Source organism: Cordyceps fumosorosea (genome assembly GCF_001636725.1).
Source record: "Cordyceps fumosorosea ARSEF 2679 chromosome Unknown scaffold_25, whole genome shotgun sequence".
NCBI lineage: Eukaryota > Fungi > Ascomycota > Sordariomycetes > Hypocreales > Cordycipitaceae > Cordyceps > Cordyceps fumosorosea.
In genome coordinates, this window is record NW_017387325.1 from 99,507 (window position 1) to 115,805 (window position 16,299).

Consider the following 16,299-nt stretch of genomic DNA (forward strand, 5'->3'; position numbering starts at 1 on the left):
CTCACTGTCAGCCAGCTTTTTTTGGCCTCTGACGCCGAGTGAAATGTCGTAAAGCTCTGTCAAGCAGCTCTCTTTCCCTCTTTCCAAATTGGTAAAATACGTTAGCCAAGTTGTTGTTAGTTGGCCGCCGGTCGACGAGACCAAGTGGAGGGGACCGTCATCGGCCTCCCGTCGCGCGGCGTGCTGGGACCTGGCAAAATTTTGCATATGCACTGGGATGCTTACCAAGGCGACAACAACGTCCATGCTGCTCTCGACATTGAGTCTCTATTCTTGGCGCACTATTGCCGTGCAGTTGCAGAGCTAGTTATTAGGGGTCCTGTATGCAAGGATGCAAGATACCGCTCCCGAGTCGATCTGTGTCCGTTTCTGACAAGATAACAAGGACCTTCCCTTGTTAGGAGCCCACGAAGCCGCTATGCCTACGGAAACTCAGTTCTCCGTTCTCCGTACAGCCTACAGGGAATTATTGTAACTAGATTAGCATTTTCGTGTTCCATCTTTACCCTGTTCAGAAAAGGTAGCGTCATGATTTGCTTTGCCCGATTTATGCTTGGACGGGCAGAGCCGGCAGGTGCTTTCCCTCTGCACCGCTCGGTCGACATGCATGGTGTCCCTGGCATGTTTCAACGCCGGCATTTCCTTTTTGCTCTCCCTTTCCCTCGATCGACCAGGGGCCTTTGTTTCCAAGTTTTTATACCCGTCAAGCCCGAAGCTGCGAATAAGAGATTCGTTAACACGTCGTTATGGAGCTCAAGGTTTGGCACCAACACGGGCATTTCTCGTTTACTGTTCGATCTGACCAACTGGGGACCGCGGCAGTCAGCCTACTACCAACCTTATTATCTTCACACTAACCTTTAATCCGCAGTTAACTACTGAGTGATTAATAACTGAACTTGATATGTTCTGCACCAATCGAGGAAATGGGTCAAAAACCTAGGCGGGCCGTGGGCTGGCTCCAGGTCCCAAAAAGTGTAATAAGCGAGTCGACGTCCAGCGGCAACACCCAATCCTGGAGGCGGGAAGCACCAACAAACGTCCAAGGGCCTTCCCTGTATTGCAGGGGGGGGGGAGCTGGCGAATTGAAAAGGCCGGGGGGAGCTGGAGCTCGAGCGGGCGCTGGAGCTTGGTCTGTGGGCGACGCGGGACGAGGCCCGCAGTCGCCAGCGCACACATGGGGTACTGGACGGAAGCCCATTCCTCAGCAGCCAGTTCTTGTTGACGGAGAAGCCGAGTATCAAGCAGCCCTTCCACTCTCGTCGCTCTTCATCAGCTGGGCACCAAGCACCGCCCGCGGCATTGACGAGCAAACGGCCTCCGCCCTCGCCCAGACTGCCGAGTGGGTTGGGTTAGGTGATGGATGGATGGATGGATGGATGGATGATGGCGCATGGTTGACGGCAACTTCAGCTGCCTTGGTGCAAACGGGGCCCCCTTCCATCTCTACGGAAGAAGCTCCTGCCGCGCGCGCTCCCCTTGCTTTGACTCGTTCAAAGATTTGGAAAAGAAGAAAAATTCGTTTGCTTTTCTTGTCGGCGCCTACGGCCAACGAGCCATGACGATGAGGGAGAATGTCTCGCGGCGCCTCGAGTGATTGCAGCTCGCCCATTCAAAGGAGTGCCAGCCTCGTCCACTGTCTCACTCTTCCCGAAGCCAGCCCCGTTTCCCTCGGCAACTGTTTGAAACTTTTGGCCAGGAGGCGCAGGAGATGCCCATGAATAATATTAGCGGCCCCCGAGATGACCCCGATAGCGCGCCCCCCGAGCTTGGGGGCATCAAGAAAATTTCCACGGTGGCCCAGATCGAACCTGCATCCGCCGCCGCCGCCGCCCACGATGTGCGAATATTCCCCTCCCCCTCCTCCAGAATAATGCCCTAGCGAATTATTGTGCATGGGCAAGCGTGGCATGAATGCGCGTTAATGCAGCTCGCCCGCCTGTCAAATCTCGCCGCATCGACAACCCGTCCGGGTACAGATGTCCACCCCAACAAGGCACCCCCAAGTACTGGTAAGCGCAGCACAGCACGGATGCAGACCGCTCGCCCATGCACCACCGTTGGTTTGGTTCGTCTCGCAAGATCAAGCGCTGCCAGTGGCTTTTCTAAACTGCCAATCAGGACTTTCGGTCAAGCGAAAGCTGTGAATAATGCTGATTGCAAATAGAGTGTTGTAAAAGTAAAATATACAACACCACCAATCAGACGAGCGGCTAGGCTCGCCATGAGGCCACCAGAACCCAGGGATGCGGAGTCGTCACGGACCAACCAGCACCCCTGGACGCAGCAAGCTGGCGAGCCGCCAGCGAGTTATCATTTTGCGACATCTGCCCACGCTTTTCCGTTTTGTTATACATTTCTTGTGACGGATAGTGCCAAGTGCGAATACTAATGCAGTTGACGGGCGGCAAGCCTTGGACCTCTGAGCCTTGTCGCCGGCCCTCGCCGGCCCTCGCCAGCCAATGGCCAAGGAGGGACCTGCTGGGGCGGGGAAATGGGTGGTATTCCGGGGTCTTTCTGGCGCTGTGCAGATATTTCGGCGCCAGCCAGATGCTCTGATACCGTACAGGCTGGTTGGTGGCTGCCGTGCCTGCCGGTTCTTAGCGGGCACTTTTACCTGAAAAGCTACAGCCATATAGCAGCATTGGATGATTCTTTGCTATTGCTTCGTACATCATAAAATGAATCACTTCTAGTCACAACGGGCATCAAAGGGGTGATGTAGTTTGGCGATGGTCAAGCCTTACTGTATCTGTCCTCACTCACCAGCGCCTTGCCTGGGGTTGGTAGCTCGTAAGCCCCCCCACTCCCTCTCCTTCATCATCTTGCCTGCCTCTTCGCACAACTTCCAACAATCAACCAGCAGCTGGCCCCGTTCAGCCACCTCACTCTGTACTGTAGTTGGCCATCGCAATATCAAGTCGTCTACGAGTAAATTGAGGCAATCTTCCGGCCGGCCCTCCCTCCCTTGCGTTCTCTGATACGTCGCCAAACCGCCCAACTACTTAGCTTTCAGCCTCGTCCCTTCGTCCACATCGCATCGCCCCTGGCCTTGCTCAAAGCCCCTGCAAACGCCATCAGCATCAGCATCATTCCCTCAACCCTATGGATACAGCCACAAAAGCCATCAAACTGTCAATCATGTGCTTCGTTTCGCCTGTCTCATCATCCCGGTCCACACGACCCTCTTCTTCTGGCCAGGACTCCGCCGACATCTAGTTACCCGCCGCAAGCTTGCTTTTTAACCGTTTCGACCAGATAATAACGATACTACCACGTACGATACGACGCTTTCACCATCAATTATTACACACCCATCCGCATTCCGAACTCCCGCATCCTGCTCCAGATATTAGTCAATCTACCGTCAGCATCGGTTCATTCAGCAGGGAAATAGCTGCGCACAGGTAGCAAGTAGCTCGATGCCTCGGGCCGGCTGACGCTTCTCTGTGCATCTACTATTATTACGAATCCACCATCGACGCCGTGCCAGCCACAAAACCCTGTTCGCGCTAATCTATTGCTGACCATCTTCATCCTTCGCCCCAGCTTGCAATCAATGCCCTGGTCCAAACACCTCTGCAGATTAACCATGGCCGTCCCAGGAACCTCCACCGGCTTCGCCCCCCAGACAAGGCCTTCAACCATCAACGGCAAAGAATGACTTGTCGTCTTTTCCAATAGTATGGGCAAATTACCACTATTTCCTGGCCGAACCCCTGTCATTCATCTCAGTGCCGCTCGCCGCCTTCCTGATAGTACCAAACTCCCAACTCCCACGATACCCTCCCCACAAACCCGATCTTGCGCCATGCCGACTACTTACCACGAACAGCTAGTCGTCTTCGCGCCGACGCCACCGGCGCCTGCAGCTCAGTGATGGCTTGATGGAGAGCACTGGCACGAGGCTGCTTCCTCCCACGACTGCCCTGCTAGGCTTGCTTCCATAGTCATTAAGCTATGCACTCCTACTGATACACTGCTTCTTTGTGCGCCCTCGTCGATTCTGCTCATACCATGGAGAGCCATGGCCTAGCGGCAGATAGCAGCCTCGAGTGCTTCATGTAATACCTCTTCCCGGGTAGCTTAATTTCACGAATTACCACGGTCACAGCGCCCCCAACGGGGTGTACTCTGCCAGTACATATGTCGACGGTCGCTGCAGGATTCCGACTCCGACTGTTGAGACCAGCCAGCCCGGCACCCACCAGAAGTCAGTCAGCCCCAGCCACGGTTAGTCGTTAACAACTTGAATCTCTCATCAGGCGCCTAACACTACGCCTGTCACTGGGCCAAGGCTGTGTGTCCCGACCTGCTCGTTGACCGTCTATGAATACACAAGACAGACCAAGACGTGGCACGCACTCTTCCGAGACACTTTGCTGGCAGGCTTCTCCACGCGCAACCTCATTTCGCCCCCATCCTTCCTATGCATCTGTGTCTGTCGCCGTGTCGGACAAAGGTCTCGTATCCTTCAACGTACTCTACCTCGTCCACACCAAGTTCTTTCAGAATGGCACAACCTTACTGGACGTTTCCAATGCCTCCGCCATTCCCCCACTTCCTTCAACGCCCCAGTGGGTACTATCATTTCACTCTGCTTCGATGTCAGCCAGCCATGCACTCACTCCGACACAAGCCGTTGCGCTCGAGACAGCCGGATTGCCTTGGAACGCGGTCATCGGCTATTTTGCGTCCATGATCTGCCTTCACGTCTATGTACTGTACACAATCTTTTTCCATCGTCCGCCCTAAAATCAAGGCATGCCCCATGAAACCGATCTGGGCATAAGATGCTATCGATGTATGCACATCATCATGAGAGGAGCACCACTTGATCTTGTGCATAATCTGCCTGGGCTGATCCATGTGGACCTCGGGGCCTTCCTTGACTGACTCTTTCCTTGCACATCATCACAGCCAGCCTCTACATTTGACAACGCCTGGCGCGGCAACATTCCGCATGGCGCATGAGTTGCGCTCATGATCACAACCAGACAAGGAATTTTCCACTCTCAATTCATAACTCGGCCGCTGCCGTTGCAAGCCGACCGGACGCCGCGTCCGCAATTCAGCCAGCTAACTAGCCAATGCAATGCACGATAAATCGCGCCCCTCCAATGCATAGACTGCAGCTGTGCAGAGCTGCAGAGCTGCATAGCCGTCGACTATTTTCGTCAAGATGTGAAGACAGCCACGGAACATGTGGCAAGCTACTCTTTCACAGTCCCTGCAGCCAACTAACTAGTCGGAAGACCGATTGGCCGATTGAGCACTTGCATGACACACGCAGCGGCTATGTCGGTCTCAGAGCAGCCTGGCCTAACTCCGGGTTGGACGTACTTGAATCTTCCAGCTAGTTTACTAGTCTGACGACGACAACGCTTCACTGCGGGAAGCCTTAGCTTATCCGTGAATTTCGTCATGAAAAGGCAACAAGGCCATGGCAAAATTGGTTCGAAGCTGCTTCTAACGATACCAGCAAGGTCACCACCGCACCTGCGAATTCAGCCAGCAGTGCGACAGGGGGGGTCGGCTGCTGTCTCTGTCACCTCTGCGGCGCTATTCTTGGCCACACAATGCCCGTCGCGCTGGCGGGACTGATGGGGGGGGGAAGAAAGAGCATCGATGGCATTCTCGGTGGATGCCTCCGTCCTGGTTTTCGCCCGCACTCCGTTTTCCATGCATACATTAGTCTTCCCGCGCAACCCCATCCAAGGCTGCAGAGCCGATGGGCGACTTTTGACCCGTGGCTGCAGGGTTTTGGCAGCGATCGTCTGGACCAGGGTCTTTCTGGACTCGTACTAGCCGCCCACTGACAAAAGTTCTTATAGCGACTGGTTGGTACCATTAGAGACAGTTGCGACAGCAGCCGCAGGCGACAAAGGCTGCAGGAACGGGTTCAACATCAACTTGAGAATACTTCGAATAGCGGCTCATTATTTTTCTTTGGCCTTGCTCGATGCTAGGCGCTACATGTCCGAGGGTCTCACGGGGTCAGCCAAATACACCTTCTGACCGAGCTAGCAACCCTGGACAAGTCAAGTTGCGAGGCGGTATCACGGAGCACACCACCACTGGCAGTCAAGACGGCGCCTCGGACTGGTATAATTGCCACGAAAAAAAAAAATCCTCGACCGCAGCAGCCTTGCTGTGGTGGATTCTCGCCTTTCTCGCTCCTTGTCCACCCACAATAAAGTGGCGTCAGTCGGTCGGGGGTTGGGAGCTGACCACGAACAGTCCAATGAGGGTTCACCACGTCGTTCTGGCACACAGGCCATGTCCACCGCTTCAACCTCAATTGGATAAGCTCTGGGCGGACCATGACATGCGAAGGCCGATGGGCAAGGCCCAGTGTCACTCCCCACTCGGCCCAAATTTCCTAGGCCGTTTGCTGTCTTTCGGGGAGCGAGCCACCTGGTTACCGATTCAAGAAAAGGAGGCAGGCCGCGCTCTCGCGGACGGGGTTGGAAGGATTCCGATAATGTCGGGGGCGTGGGCATAGCCCTGGCCTGGCCCGTGATGAACTGACAGCGCACTATTACTGGGATCATCCAGTAATGATGGGTCACGGAGTAACAGTCTGAGGCTTGTGATGCTATCGCAGCCGAAGCGAGGACTCCTCGGATCTGCTTGCGATTCAGGTCTCGATAACGATGCTGCTGCGTCTTATTATGCACAATTACCTGGCGGATCTACAGACGCACAAGAAATTGTGCCTAGGCTGGAGCATGCGTTAGATCAGAAGCCTCTGCCGGCCAGGCCACGCTCGCCATCCCGAGCTGGCAAATAAAGTGAGGCGGCAAAGGCTGGGCTGGCCAGCATTCTCCAATGGCGTTGATTGTCTTGCCGTCCATGCTGGGGGCGTGCTACAGAAGCTTTTCGTGCGACGACGGCTGTGCGAACCAGGGATCAGTAGCCTGAAAAGGTGTGCGTTGGCCAAGCCGCCCGCACCTAGCTTCCTGGACAATGGTTATTTCGGTGCCGTGTCCGTGACCCTGCCGAAAAAGGTTCTATCTGGGTTTGGCCAAAGAGAAGCGAGGCCACCACTCCACGCACAGCACCAGCCCTCGCCCAACCACATGCCTCGAGAAAACGGCATAAAAAAGCTGCGCGCTGGCTAACAGACCGTTATGGGGATACCCAGTAGTCGGCGGCGCAAAGCCTCTATCTTGGACTTGTAATGTGGAGGACTGCTATCAAGGTATTTTGGCCGAGGTGTTCCTATCAGCAACACGCGAGATTCTGGTGAGCAACAAGAACAACAGTAGCAACAAAGGGTATGTCTATTCGGATAGCTGCCCAACTGGGCGTTACATTATACATTGGCTATGTAGCAGTGCGGGAGACCGGTTCTGCACGCGTGCTTCCGCGGGTTGCCACATGTGCAGCTTGCATACACCGGAGTAATGCAAGCAAAAACGATTCCCGCAACCTTGCTGCGCTGGCTCTGCTGGGCCACTTTATATGTGGCTTTTATGCACAAAGTATGCGCGCGCAGCTGTGCCGGATCTCTCTTCATCGAGCAGCTTTCCTTTCTTTTTGGGGTAAGCCTATCGTGCGCGATCTTGCACAAGTTAGTCTGAATTGCAGCAGCCTGCGTCCGTCCCGACATCCAGAGGAACCCTCACCCCAGCTTCCGAGAATCGCGACGAGTGCCACTGTTGGGGCTTTTTGATGGCGTGCCCTCGGTCTTTTCACCTTTTCACAAGGGAACAAGTTGGAATTGACCGGGTTTTCCCTCGTCTTCGTTGCTTCGGCCTCGGTTGACGGTGCTAGTCAAGCACAATCCCAGAGGCAAAGCCAAAGCCGCTGGGGCGTGTCGTTTACGAGGCGGACGCACAACACGACCTTGGTAAGATCTCCGTCACTTGAAAAGATAGTTTGGCACCTGGCATCTCGGCCGGTGGCCATTCTGGTTCTCTTGCTCCTTTGGCTAGTCGCTTTCGTCACTAGAGCAGACGATCTTTTTACCCAGTACGGAGCAGGAGACTGCGGCGCGATGGGAAAGTCAGCAAGCTATCGGTAAACTGCTACACCGGACCAGCCGCCCTATGGGGACATTTGATGCCAAGTTTACGTCAAAAGTGGCACTTGTTTTCTTTTTGAAGGTGTTTTTTTCACGACTGGATCTTTGTCTTTGTCTTTTGTTCCCTGAGAAGGGTTCCCGTCCTTGTGATTGACTCATGCTACCTGTGCTGTATTCATGCGTTGGTATTCCTGTCTTTGATATTCGGCATGGCTTGTTGTTGAGGGCTGGGAAACTGAGGGGCCAGCCAGCACACAAGCACACGGGACACGCCCCCCCTGGTCGATATGGCGCATGCCCCTCACCGCTTGTTGCAGTTGCAGCATGTTCTTGCACTGCCCATCCATCCACCTCTTTCCCGTGTGGCCAGACGCAGGTCGATGGATATGGATGCTACTGTTTTTCATGCTGGTGGCCCTCTTCCCCCGGTCCTGTGCCCCTCTTTCCCTTGCATACCCGGTTGTGCGTCGAACTAGTGGCCTTCATCCCAAGCCAGATGGGCTGTTTTGTGTCGACACATCTGCATGTATCTGCATGTAGCTAAAAGGAGGGTGTGCGGAGAGGAAACATGCCGACGGGTATGCGTACAGTGACTTGTGCAAAACGGTCTGGATGCGCAGGGAAACGGTCGGTGCCAATATACTACGTACCTGGGCTTGGCTTTCTTGTCTCGACAGGCAAAGGAGACATGGGAGGAGGGCAGAACTGGTGATGAGAGGCGGTTTCGACAACGGTTTTTGCTAAGCACCAAGAGCAAAAGTCTTGTTGGTAGCTGGGATGAGGGGAGCGAGGGGCGCGGCGTACTGGTACGGTCAGGCAAACTTCTGCTTGCTTGCAGCGGCTGATGTGTCATACCAGGGAATACCTGGCTCAATGTACTACAAGACAAGAGCAAGAGAGATGGCTGATACGGGGGCTTTTTTTGGTGCGGCTCTCAGCCCTAGAACCTAATCACTAACAGGTCGGTCGACTGGACTGGCCGTCTGTTTGGAGGCGGCGCAGGGTGTCTGTGTAATGGATGGGGTTGGTTGGCTGTAGCTGAAGCGCAGTTGCAGTTACATTCAAGTTGCTTTCACTCATCGACCAAGTGAGTGAAATGGTTTCGGCAAAAAAGACGAGCATTTCGCCCCCAAAGGAACGTTATGCAGACTGTGGAGGCGGCCTGGCAAATGGGAATCAAGACGGGATGCAGCGCACGCACGTATGTCCTGCAAGATTTCCTTTCGTGTCAGGTACGGAGAAAAATCCAGATTAACGCGATGAAAAAGACATGGGCGGTCCATCTCCCAGGATGGCGAGATGGGGAGGCAGGTAGGCGGAGGACTCGTTCGTATGGACAGGGCTCCGGTTGCATATTGCATTCATGTATAAGCGCTTGGGATGCTATTTCCAAGTCAAACTGGCCGGTGTTGCAGCAAAGCATGATGGTGGGCTGGAGGGTTACAAGGTGAGATCTATAGTTCGGGTGGTGGATGGATGTTTACGGGAAAAGGCTCACCACTAACCAGTGGAAAGAAGAGCGAAGGGAAAGAGAAGGAGAAGAAGGGCAAAGGCAAAGACAAAGCAAAAGAGGGAGCAGAGGGGGACGACAGAGAACGGGAGATGGACGAAAGAGCCAAAGGAGTCAGGGCAGACGGAGAGAGAGAGAGAGAGAGAGGTCCCGCAAGTGTGCATGGAGGTACATTAGCCTTCCCGTGCGGCAAGCCCACCAGCCATTGCCACTGCCACCAGAAGGAGAGGGGAGGGGCCAGGCTAGGATAGGATGGGAGGAACTGCGCCGCAAGAGAAGAAGAAGAGAAGGATCAGGGATGGCGTCGTTGCGTTGTTTTTGGGCGGCGCCACGTCGAGGATGGATGCAACGCTGGGAGGAGGCAAGATGACCGGTCCGGGAGGCGAAACGGCCGAGCAAGAAGCAAGGATGATGGATGGATGGATGATTGAGGACTTGGAGGCAGGCGGCTGTCTTTCACGTTGGGGTACTTGCGAGTGAGTGCCGATGGGGCATGCCCGAGGTTCATCGACGACGGTCTACTTTGTATTGCGAATATTTGGACGACGGACGTGCATTGGCAGCGTTGAAGAGGGTGACTGAGCGGTATCAGGTTCCGACACTGACTCTCTCTGTCACTGTCGTTGTCGCTTGGAAGCAGCTGCGGATTATCGATACTCGAAGTACGGAGTACAGTAGTATTGTCTGCCACGGCGAGATACACGCCCCCCGCGTTGTGCATGAACGCCTGCCCGGTTCACTTGGATACATAGCCAAGGCAAGGAATAACAGGTGGCAGATAAGAGGGTTCATCCAGGAGAGAAAGAACTGGCCATCTTTTTTAGCACACATTAGTGCGGCGTCGATTGATTTGATTTGATAATGAGGGATCTTTTGCAGCAAACGCCCCGTGGTGCTAGCAGTTCTAATAATACTGGGAGGGATATATTTGACGTGAACTAATTACTATCGAGTTGGTAAGAGTAAATAGTCTAGGCGCCGAGGCTACTGGGCACTCCGTAGATGGATGGATGCCGTTTAAACGACGGGATGGAGTTAGCGATTGCCTAATTTGGGAGGGAACTGATCCAGATCCACGTAATAGTTCCTATTACCTTGAGATATTCTACAAAAGAGAGAGAGAAGAGAGATGGAGCCGAGACGGCGCGAAACGGAAAATCCACTGAGAAATCCAAGAGTCCCATTTACAAGTCTTGGCTGGGCTGGGTTGCATGGCACCCGCCGAGACCCCGGAGGAAGGGGGGGGGTTGATGGAGGCTCATGAGGGTGTTTCTGGGCTAATTTGGCTTTTGCTTGATTTCTTGACGACGAAGTTCGTCTGTGCAATAATCATGGGCAGGTGTCTTTTTTTTTTTTTTTCTTATGCCGCAGCAAGGGTCTGAAAGTTTTGGGGGGGGGGGAGCTTGACTCGCCGACAAGCGGGTGTGTAAATCGACGGGGTCTTCTCCGTACATGTGCGTTTATTTGTCAAAATGTCCAGACGAAACATGTTGTTTTATCATGGGGGAAATTAGACGTTTTTGGAGCAAGACTAGGGGAATAAAGTACATAACAAGGAACAAGAAGAGACAAGTAACCTACCACGTAGCTAGTAATAAATCGGTTCTCGGAGCCTGCCGACGACAACCCGCTAACGATGGTGTGTGATTTGAGGCTACTGAGCAAATAACAGGAAAAAGATAAAGCGGTGAGTAGATGGCAAAGGAACTTTAAAAAGAGAAGGACCGACAAGAAGAAGAAGCGAAAAAGAAGCTTTCTGGTGAAACAACGCCATGGTAGAAACGACTGTGCACACTTGGCGAGTAATGGCCCGGGAAGAGAGGCGGCAGAGAAGACGTGACCTGATACGAGAGCGCTTGGACAATGCATAATAATCAAGATTGCGGGCTTTTTCCTGCCTACCGGCTGCTGCCCAGGCGGCTGCAACGGGAGCTTGCCATGCATGTCTGCTCTAGTTACCCGAACTAATACGCTGTGGTTATTTTTCCGAGTCGGTAAAAGAGGTTCCTCCCAAGGTCTGTGCCGATGGGGCGAAGATTTGTTGGGTTTCTATTGGAGGGTTGATTTTTTTGGGAATTGCAGGGGTTTATGCACAATGGGGGGTTTGACATACGGATCATTAATTGTTGTTCCTAATACGGGCAAAAGTTGCAAGTCTCGCCCATGTCGAGAGCAACGGGGAGGGGGGTCTGCGTTCCGGAGCGCGAGATATGTCCGCTGGGAGGGAGGAAGGAAGGATGCTCGGGAACGAAGCCGGGGAGACGGAGAGAGAGAGAAAGAGGTGGCGCAAAAAATGGAAAGTTCATGAGGGGATAAAAATAGAAATAATTATCATGATTTGAGCCCGATTTACGCAGAGCCTTGACGGGGATTTGAGTGGAGGGGGAGGAGAAAGGCTGCGGATATTATTACAAGATTGTAAAAGAGAGAGGGAAAAATGGAAATCGGCTCTTGGTGATGATAATGCAGGGATTCAGAGAGGGGGGGCCACGGTGTAAGTGATAGTCGACGGTCGTCCCAGCCGAAAACCCCACCTACGTAGGGGACGAGACAAGGCAAACAAATCCAGACGGATGCATTGAGATGGAGAGAGAGGCGTTTTATTCCTTGATTGTTTCTGCAGCGTCAAACGCATTTCAAGGTGTGATGGTGGTGGGGGGCGGCGACGTCTCAGAAGGTTTGTTTGCCGAGTTGTTCTCCTTTGTGATGATGTGATGCTCATTTCACAGAGTGAGCTGGTCATGATGACGAATATAGTAATTTTGGAAATTCAAGAGGTGTCAAGACAAAAGCCTTGTTCCCGGGTTCCCTTCCGCGGAAGGTGGAGGGGCCGCTGTCGCATTTCTTGCACAATATATGTTTGTGTGATGTCTTGATTAACACAAATTTGCGGCAGGACTATTAAGATGGAATTGACGGGTTACTCTATCTGTCCGAGACTGCCATCTGGGCAAGCCGAGCAAAGAAGACCAAAAACAAAAATAAAAACGGTTTAATTATCTTGTTCTGCAACGGCGGACCGTTGCAGCCGGGACAGCTATATGCCAGGTATATGAGGTAGATGGGGGCCGCGGGCAACGGGCAACGGGCAACGGGCGACGGGCGACGGGCAACGGACGCTCAAGTTTGTTTTTTTGCCTGCGGACTATATGTGGCAGAGCCTTATAGGTACGGATAGGGCAAAAAAGGCGGGATGAGGAGGGAGGGGCCCTTGTAACTTGTATGTATTACTTTCTGTGTGCTGTCTTGTGGTGTGTGGCATCTCGTACAGTCCCTGGTCATGGTTTCAATATTGGAGAGGGAGGGGGGGCAAAAGACCGGAAAAAGGAAAGGGTCTCATCTGCAGGCAAGGTAAAAGAAAAATCATTCCATTTCGGAAGAGTAAAAAAAAAATTCAACTAATTAAAGGGAAAATAGTAGGCGCTCTCTTCTCTCTCTCTTCCCGTCCTTGCCCAGGCCCTGCAAGCCACGACGGCCGCTCTGTGGACCGGCCACTCCATCACCAAGCTCCCCTGCAACAGCGGCCCCATGTAAATATACGCATATACTTTGCCGAGGAGGGGGACATGTGCATGTTGTGTGGGATTTGTCTTGTTTGCTGCGCTGGCAACTCCTTTTGTGGTGGGCTTTTCCGGGCGAAACGCGAGACGGCGGCCCCCTCCGAGACCCAAGAAGGACTCGGCAGGCAGGCAGGCAGGCAGGCAGGCAGACGGCGAGGGGAGGTTTAACAACGGGGGGGTAAACCGTTGATGTGCACTCTGTGTCGATTGGTAGACGGAGTACAAAGTTACAGTACGGATACTTGGTAGGGCGGGTGTTGGCAGTAGCAGATGGCCACCCGTCGGTACTCCCGTACAAGCCCAAGCCGTGCATGTACGTACATGAACTCACATCTTGCAGCCGGCAGGCGCCGCCAGCGGTCGGCAGCGCAGGAGATGCCCACCGGCCAAGGAAATGTCGATGCTGCGAACCGTCTCGGCGCTTTTTGCTTCTGTAGACTCGGCGGGGATGGACGAAGACGGGACCAAGGCCGATCGACATACCAGTTATACCAGGCAAATGCATATTGGAGGAGGCTAGTTTTGCTAACAAGCTAGGCTATGTTTTTTTCCCTAGATGCAAGTCAATATTGTGCTTTGAGCAAACTGAATTCTAGGCCAAGGTTGTCGCCCTCCTCTGAACATTGTATGTGGTTAGTACAGGGTAGGTGGAAACTGGCGGCTAATAGTTGAGATTGCTGTCAGCTCTTTCATACAATGAGCGACGACAGAGCAAAGGACAAGGCTCACGGTAGCCCAAGCCGCGCCGATTGGTATTTCGAAATCGGATTCAAAACTTTTCAAAATTACTGAATATTTTACAATATTTTACAGCACCGCTCTTGGCGATGTCCTCTACACAGCAAAACGCACTAGCGCATTCCCCCTCCCTTGGCCGCGCATTGGCGCGTTTGAGCGGGCCAGAACCAACAACCAACGGACCGTGAATTTCACCACCTCTTTACCATCACCGTCTTCACAATACGCGCCACAGACCACGTCGCCCACCGCTGTCAACTCGAACCTGGAATTGCAACCCACCACCCATGAAGCCCTACACGAACCCCCTCCCCAAGCCGCCGCCCTCCGCGCGCCCCCGTCCCTTCGACCCGTGGAACTCGTCCTCGACCGGCCACCAGCGCCGCGAGGCACCCCGGCGCGAGACCGACGGCGTCTCCGAGACCAACTGGCGGGTCTCGCGCGCTTCCAAGCTGAACCGGCAACTCCAGACCCAGAACCAACAGCCCTGCCCCTCCCCTCCTCCCAGCAGCAAGCCCACCGTGCAGAGGAAGAGCGTGGCAGAGATGCTGGCCAGGCCGGGCTCGATGAGGGAGACCCTACCATCCGCGGCAGACAAGACGGGGAGCGAGACGCCGGAGAAGAGGCAGCTCCTGGCCGGCGTGGTTGCTTATGTCAACGGCAGCACGGCGCCGCTCGTCTCGGACCACCAGCTCAAGGCCGCGCTCGCGGCGCACGGCGCGCGCGTGTCGCCGCACCTAGCTCGGCGGCAGGTCACGCACGTCATCCTCGGGCGACCAGTGGCAGGAGGAGGAGGAGGAGGTGCGGGATGCGGCGGCGGGCTGGCGGGCACCAAGATGGAGCGCGAGATTCGCCGACGAGGTGGCAGCGGCATCAAGTACGTCGGCGTTGAGTGGTACGTTTTGCCATCCCCCCCAAGGTCGGGCGAAACGCAAAAAAAAAGAGAAAAAAAAAAGAAAAGAAAAAGGCTAACGAGCATGTCTCAGGGTGCTGGAGAGCATACACGCGGGCAAGAGGCTCCCGGAGGCGCGCTTCGCGAGCGTGCGCGTGGCGCCGCACGGGCAGGCGAGCGTCTACGGGGCCCTCCAGGAAGCCGGGCGGCGCGTGACCGACTACTGACCTTGCCGTGATGCCCCCTCGTTGGGGGGCAACTAAGGAATGAACGGGGTGCGTGCAAAGCCTCGACCCGGACGTGCTCGTTCCGAAGGGCTGGCCGGCCACCTCACCCAGCCCGCCACACACACACACACACACACACACCAAGGTCTGACGAGCAACAACACACTACCTCCGGCAAAAAACAAGCTCACACACAAAGGGTGCGAGTGGGCTGGAACCTCTCTACCCGTTCAGCGTGCGGTCGCCGTGTTCCGGCCCCCAAGAACAAGGATATATATCAATTTCGCGGCAGCCCGTTACACCACCCACACATTGGGGGGAACTGCGCCGCAAGAGAAGAAGAAGAAGAAGAAGAAGAAGAGAAGGATAACGTCATCGCTTTATTTTTCATGAGTAAGATGTTTTATTTGCTTGCCCAACCCCCAGCCAACCAACCTCTCTCCTTTGCGAGAGGGAGAGACAATCCGTCACACCAGCGTGGCGTTTTTTTTTTCTTTGGTGTGTGCGCTGTCCGAGAATGGGGAGTGGACAATGCGCGTGATGTAATGTGATAGTGGTGGTGTGGGATGTCCAATTTCTGCCTTGCTTACGGTCACACAACGGGTGTGGGTTGTCAAGGAAGATTGAGAGACAACGGAAACCAGCAAGGGCTTATTTGGGGGGCTGGGGGATTGACGACGGGTACGGGTACATAGATGCTTGCCTTTTTCTCTCCTCCCTTCTGGATATGAGGGGGGGAGGCGGAAAGAGGGAAGCGGCGTGATATGAGAGAGCGAAAGAGGAGGGGGGGAAGTGAAGGATTGGAGGTGCCCGTTGCGGAGAGGATGAATTCTTGTACACGCTGGCTGCCCACCACAAAAAACGCATCGGGATGTATGTATACACCGCATCGTTTTTGAGATCTCTCCCTCCATCGTTGGTCTTTGCCCTCCTCCTCCTCCTCCTCCTCCCCCGCTTCTCGCCCACCCTCCCTCCCTCTCCTCACGTCCTTGCTTGCTTCTTTTTCCCTTCCCGCGTATCGATCTAGCTAGACGAGGAAATCAGAACGGACGTGGTGAAGACTGCTCTCGTGCTCAAGGAACAGGCTGATCCGTGCCGTCCGCGAGCTGAAAGATGCCCGTTTGATCAACGGGTTCGGCCACACCGACTTGTCCCTCCTTGCAACCTTTTGTCTTTCAACTTTTTTTTTTTTACTTCTTTTTTCGTGCGTGCGAGGGGGTTGGTTCCCTATTCATCTTTTTCCACACAAACACCCCCAGCCCTACCTACGCGGGCACGTACATCACGATAAAACCCCCTCCCCCCCAAGAAAACCCTGCGGATGCCCGTGCTTGGGGGGGGGG

At 54.4% G+C, this 16,299-nt stretch overlaps 1 protein-coding gene across 1 annotated transcript; it reads left to right on the forward strand.

The window, feature by feature from the left end:
- Nucleotides 1-14,124: 14,124 nt before the first annotated feature.
- Nucleotides 14,125-14,956, forward strand: ISF_07903 (brct domain containing protein; the record flags this gene model as incomplete). Its single annotated transcript, XM_018851506.1, has 2 exons — nt 14,125-14,732; nt 14,824-14,956. The coding sequence occupies 2 exons, from the start codon at nt 14,125-14,127 to the stop codon at nt 14,954-14,956; spliced, it is 741 nt and encodes a 246-aa protein (XP_018701245.1).
- Between the last annotated feature and the right edge of the window lie 1,343 nt (nt 14,957-16,299).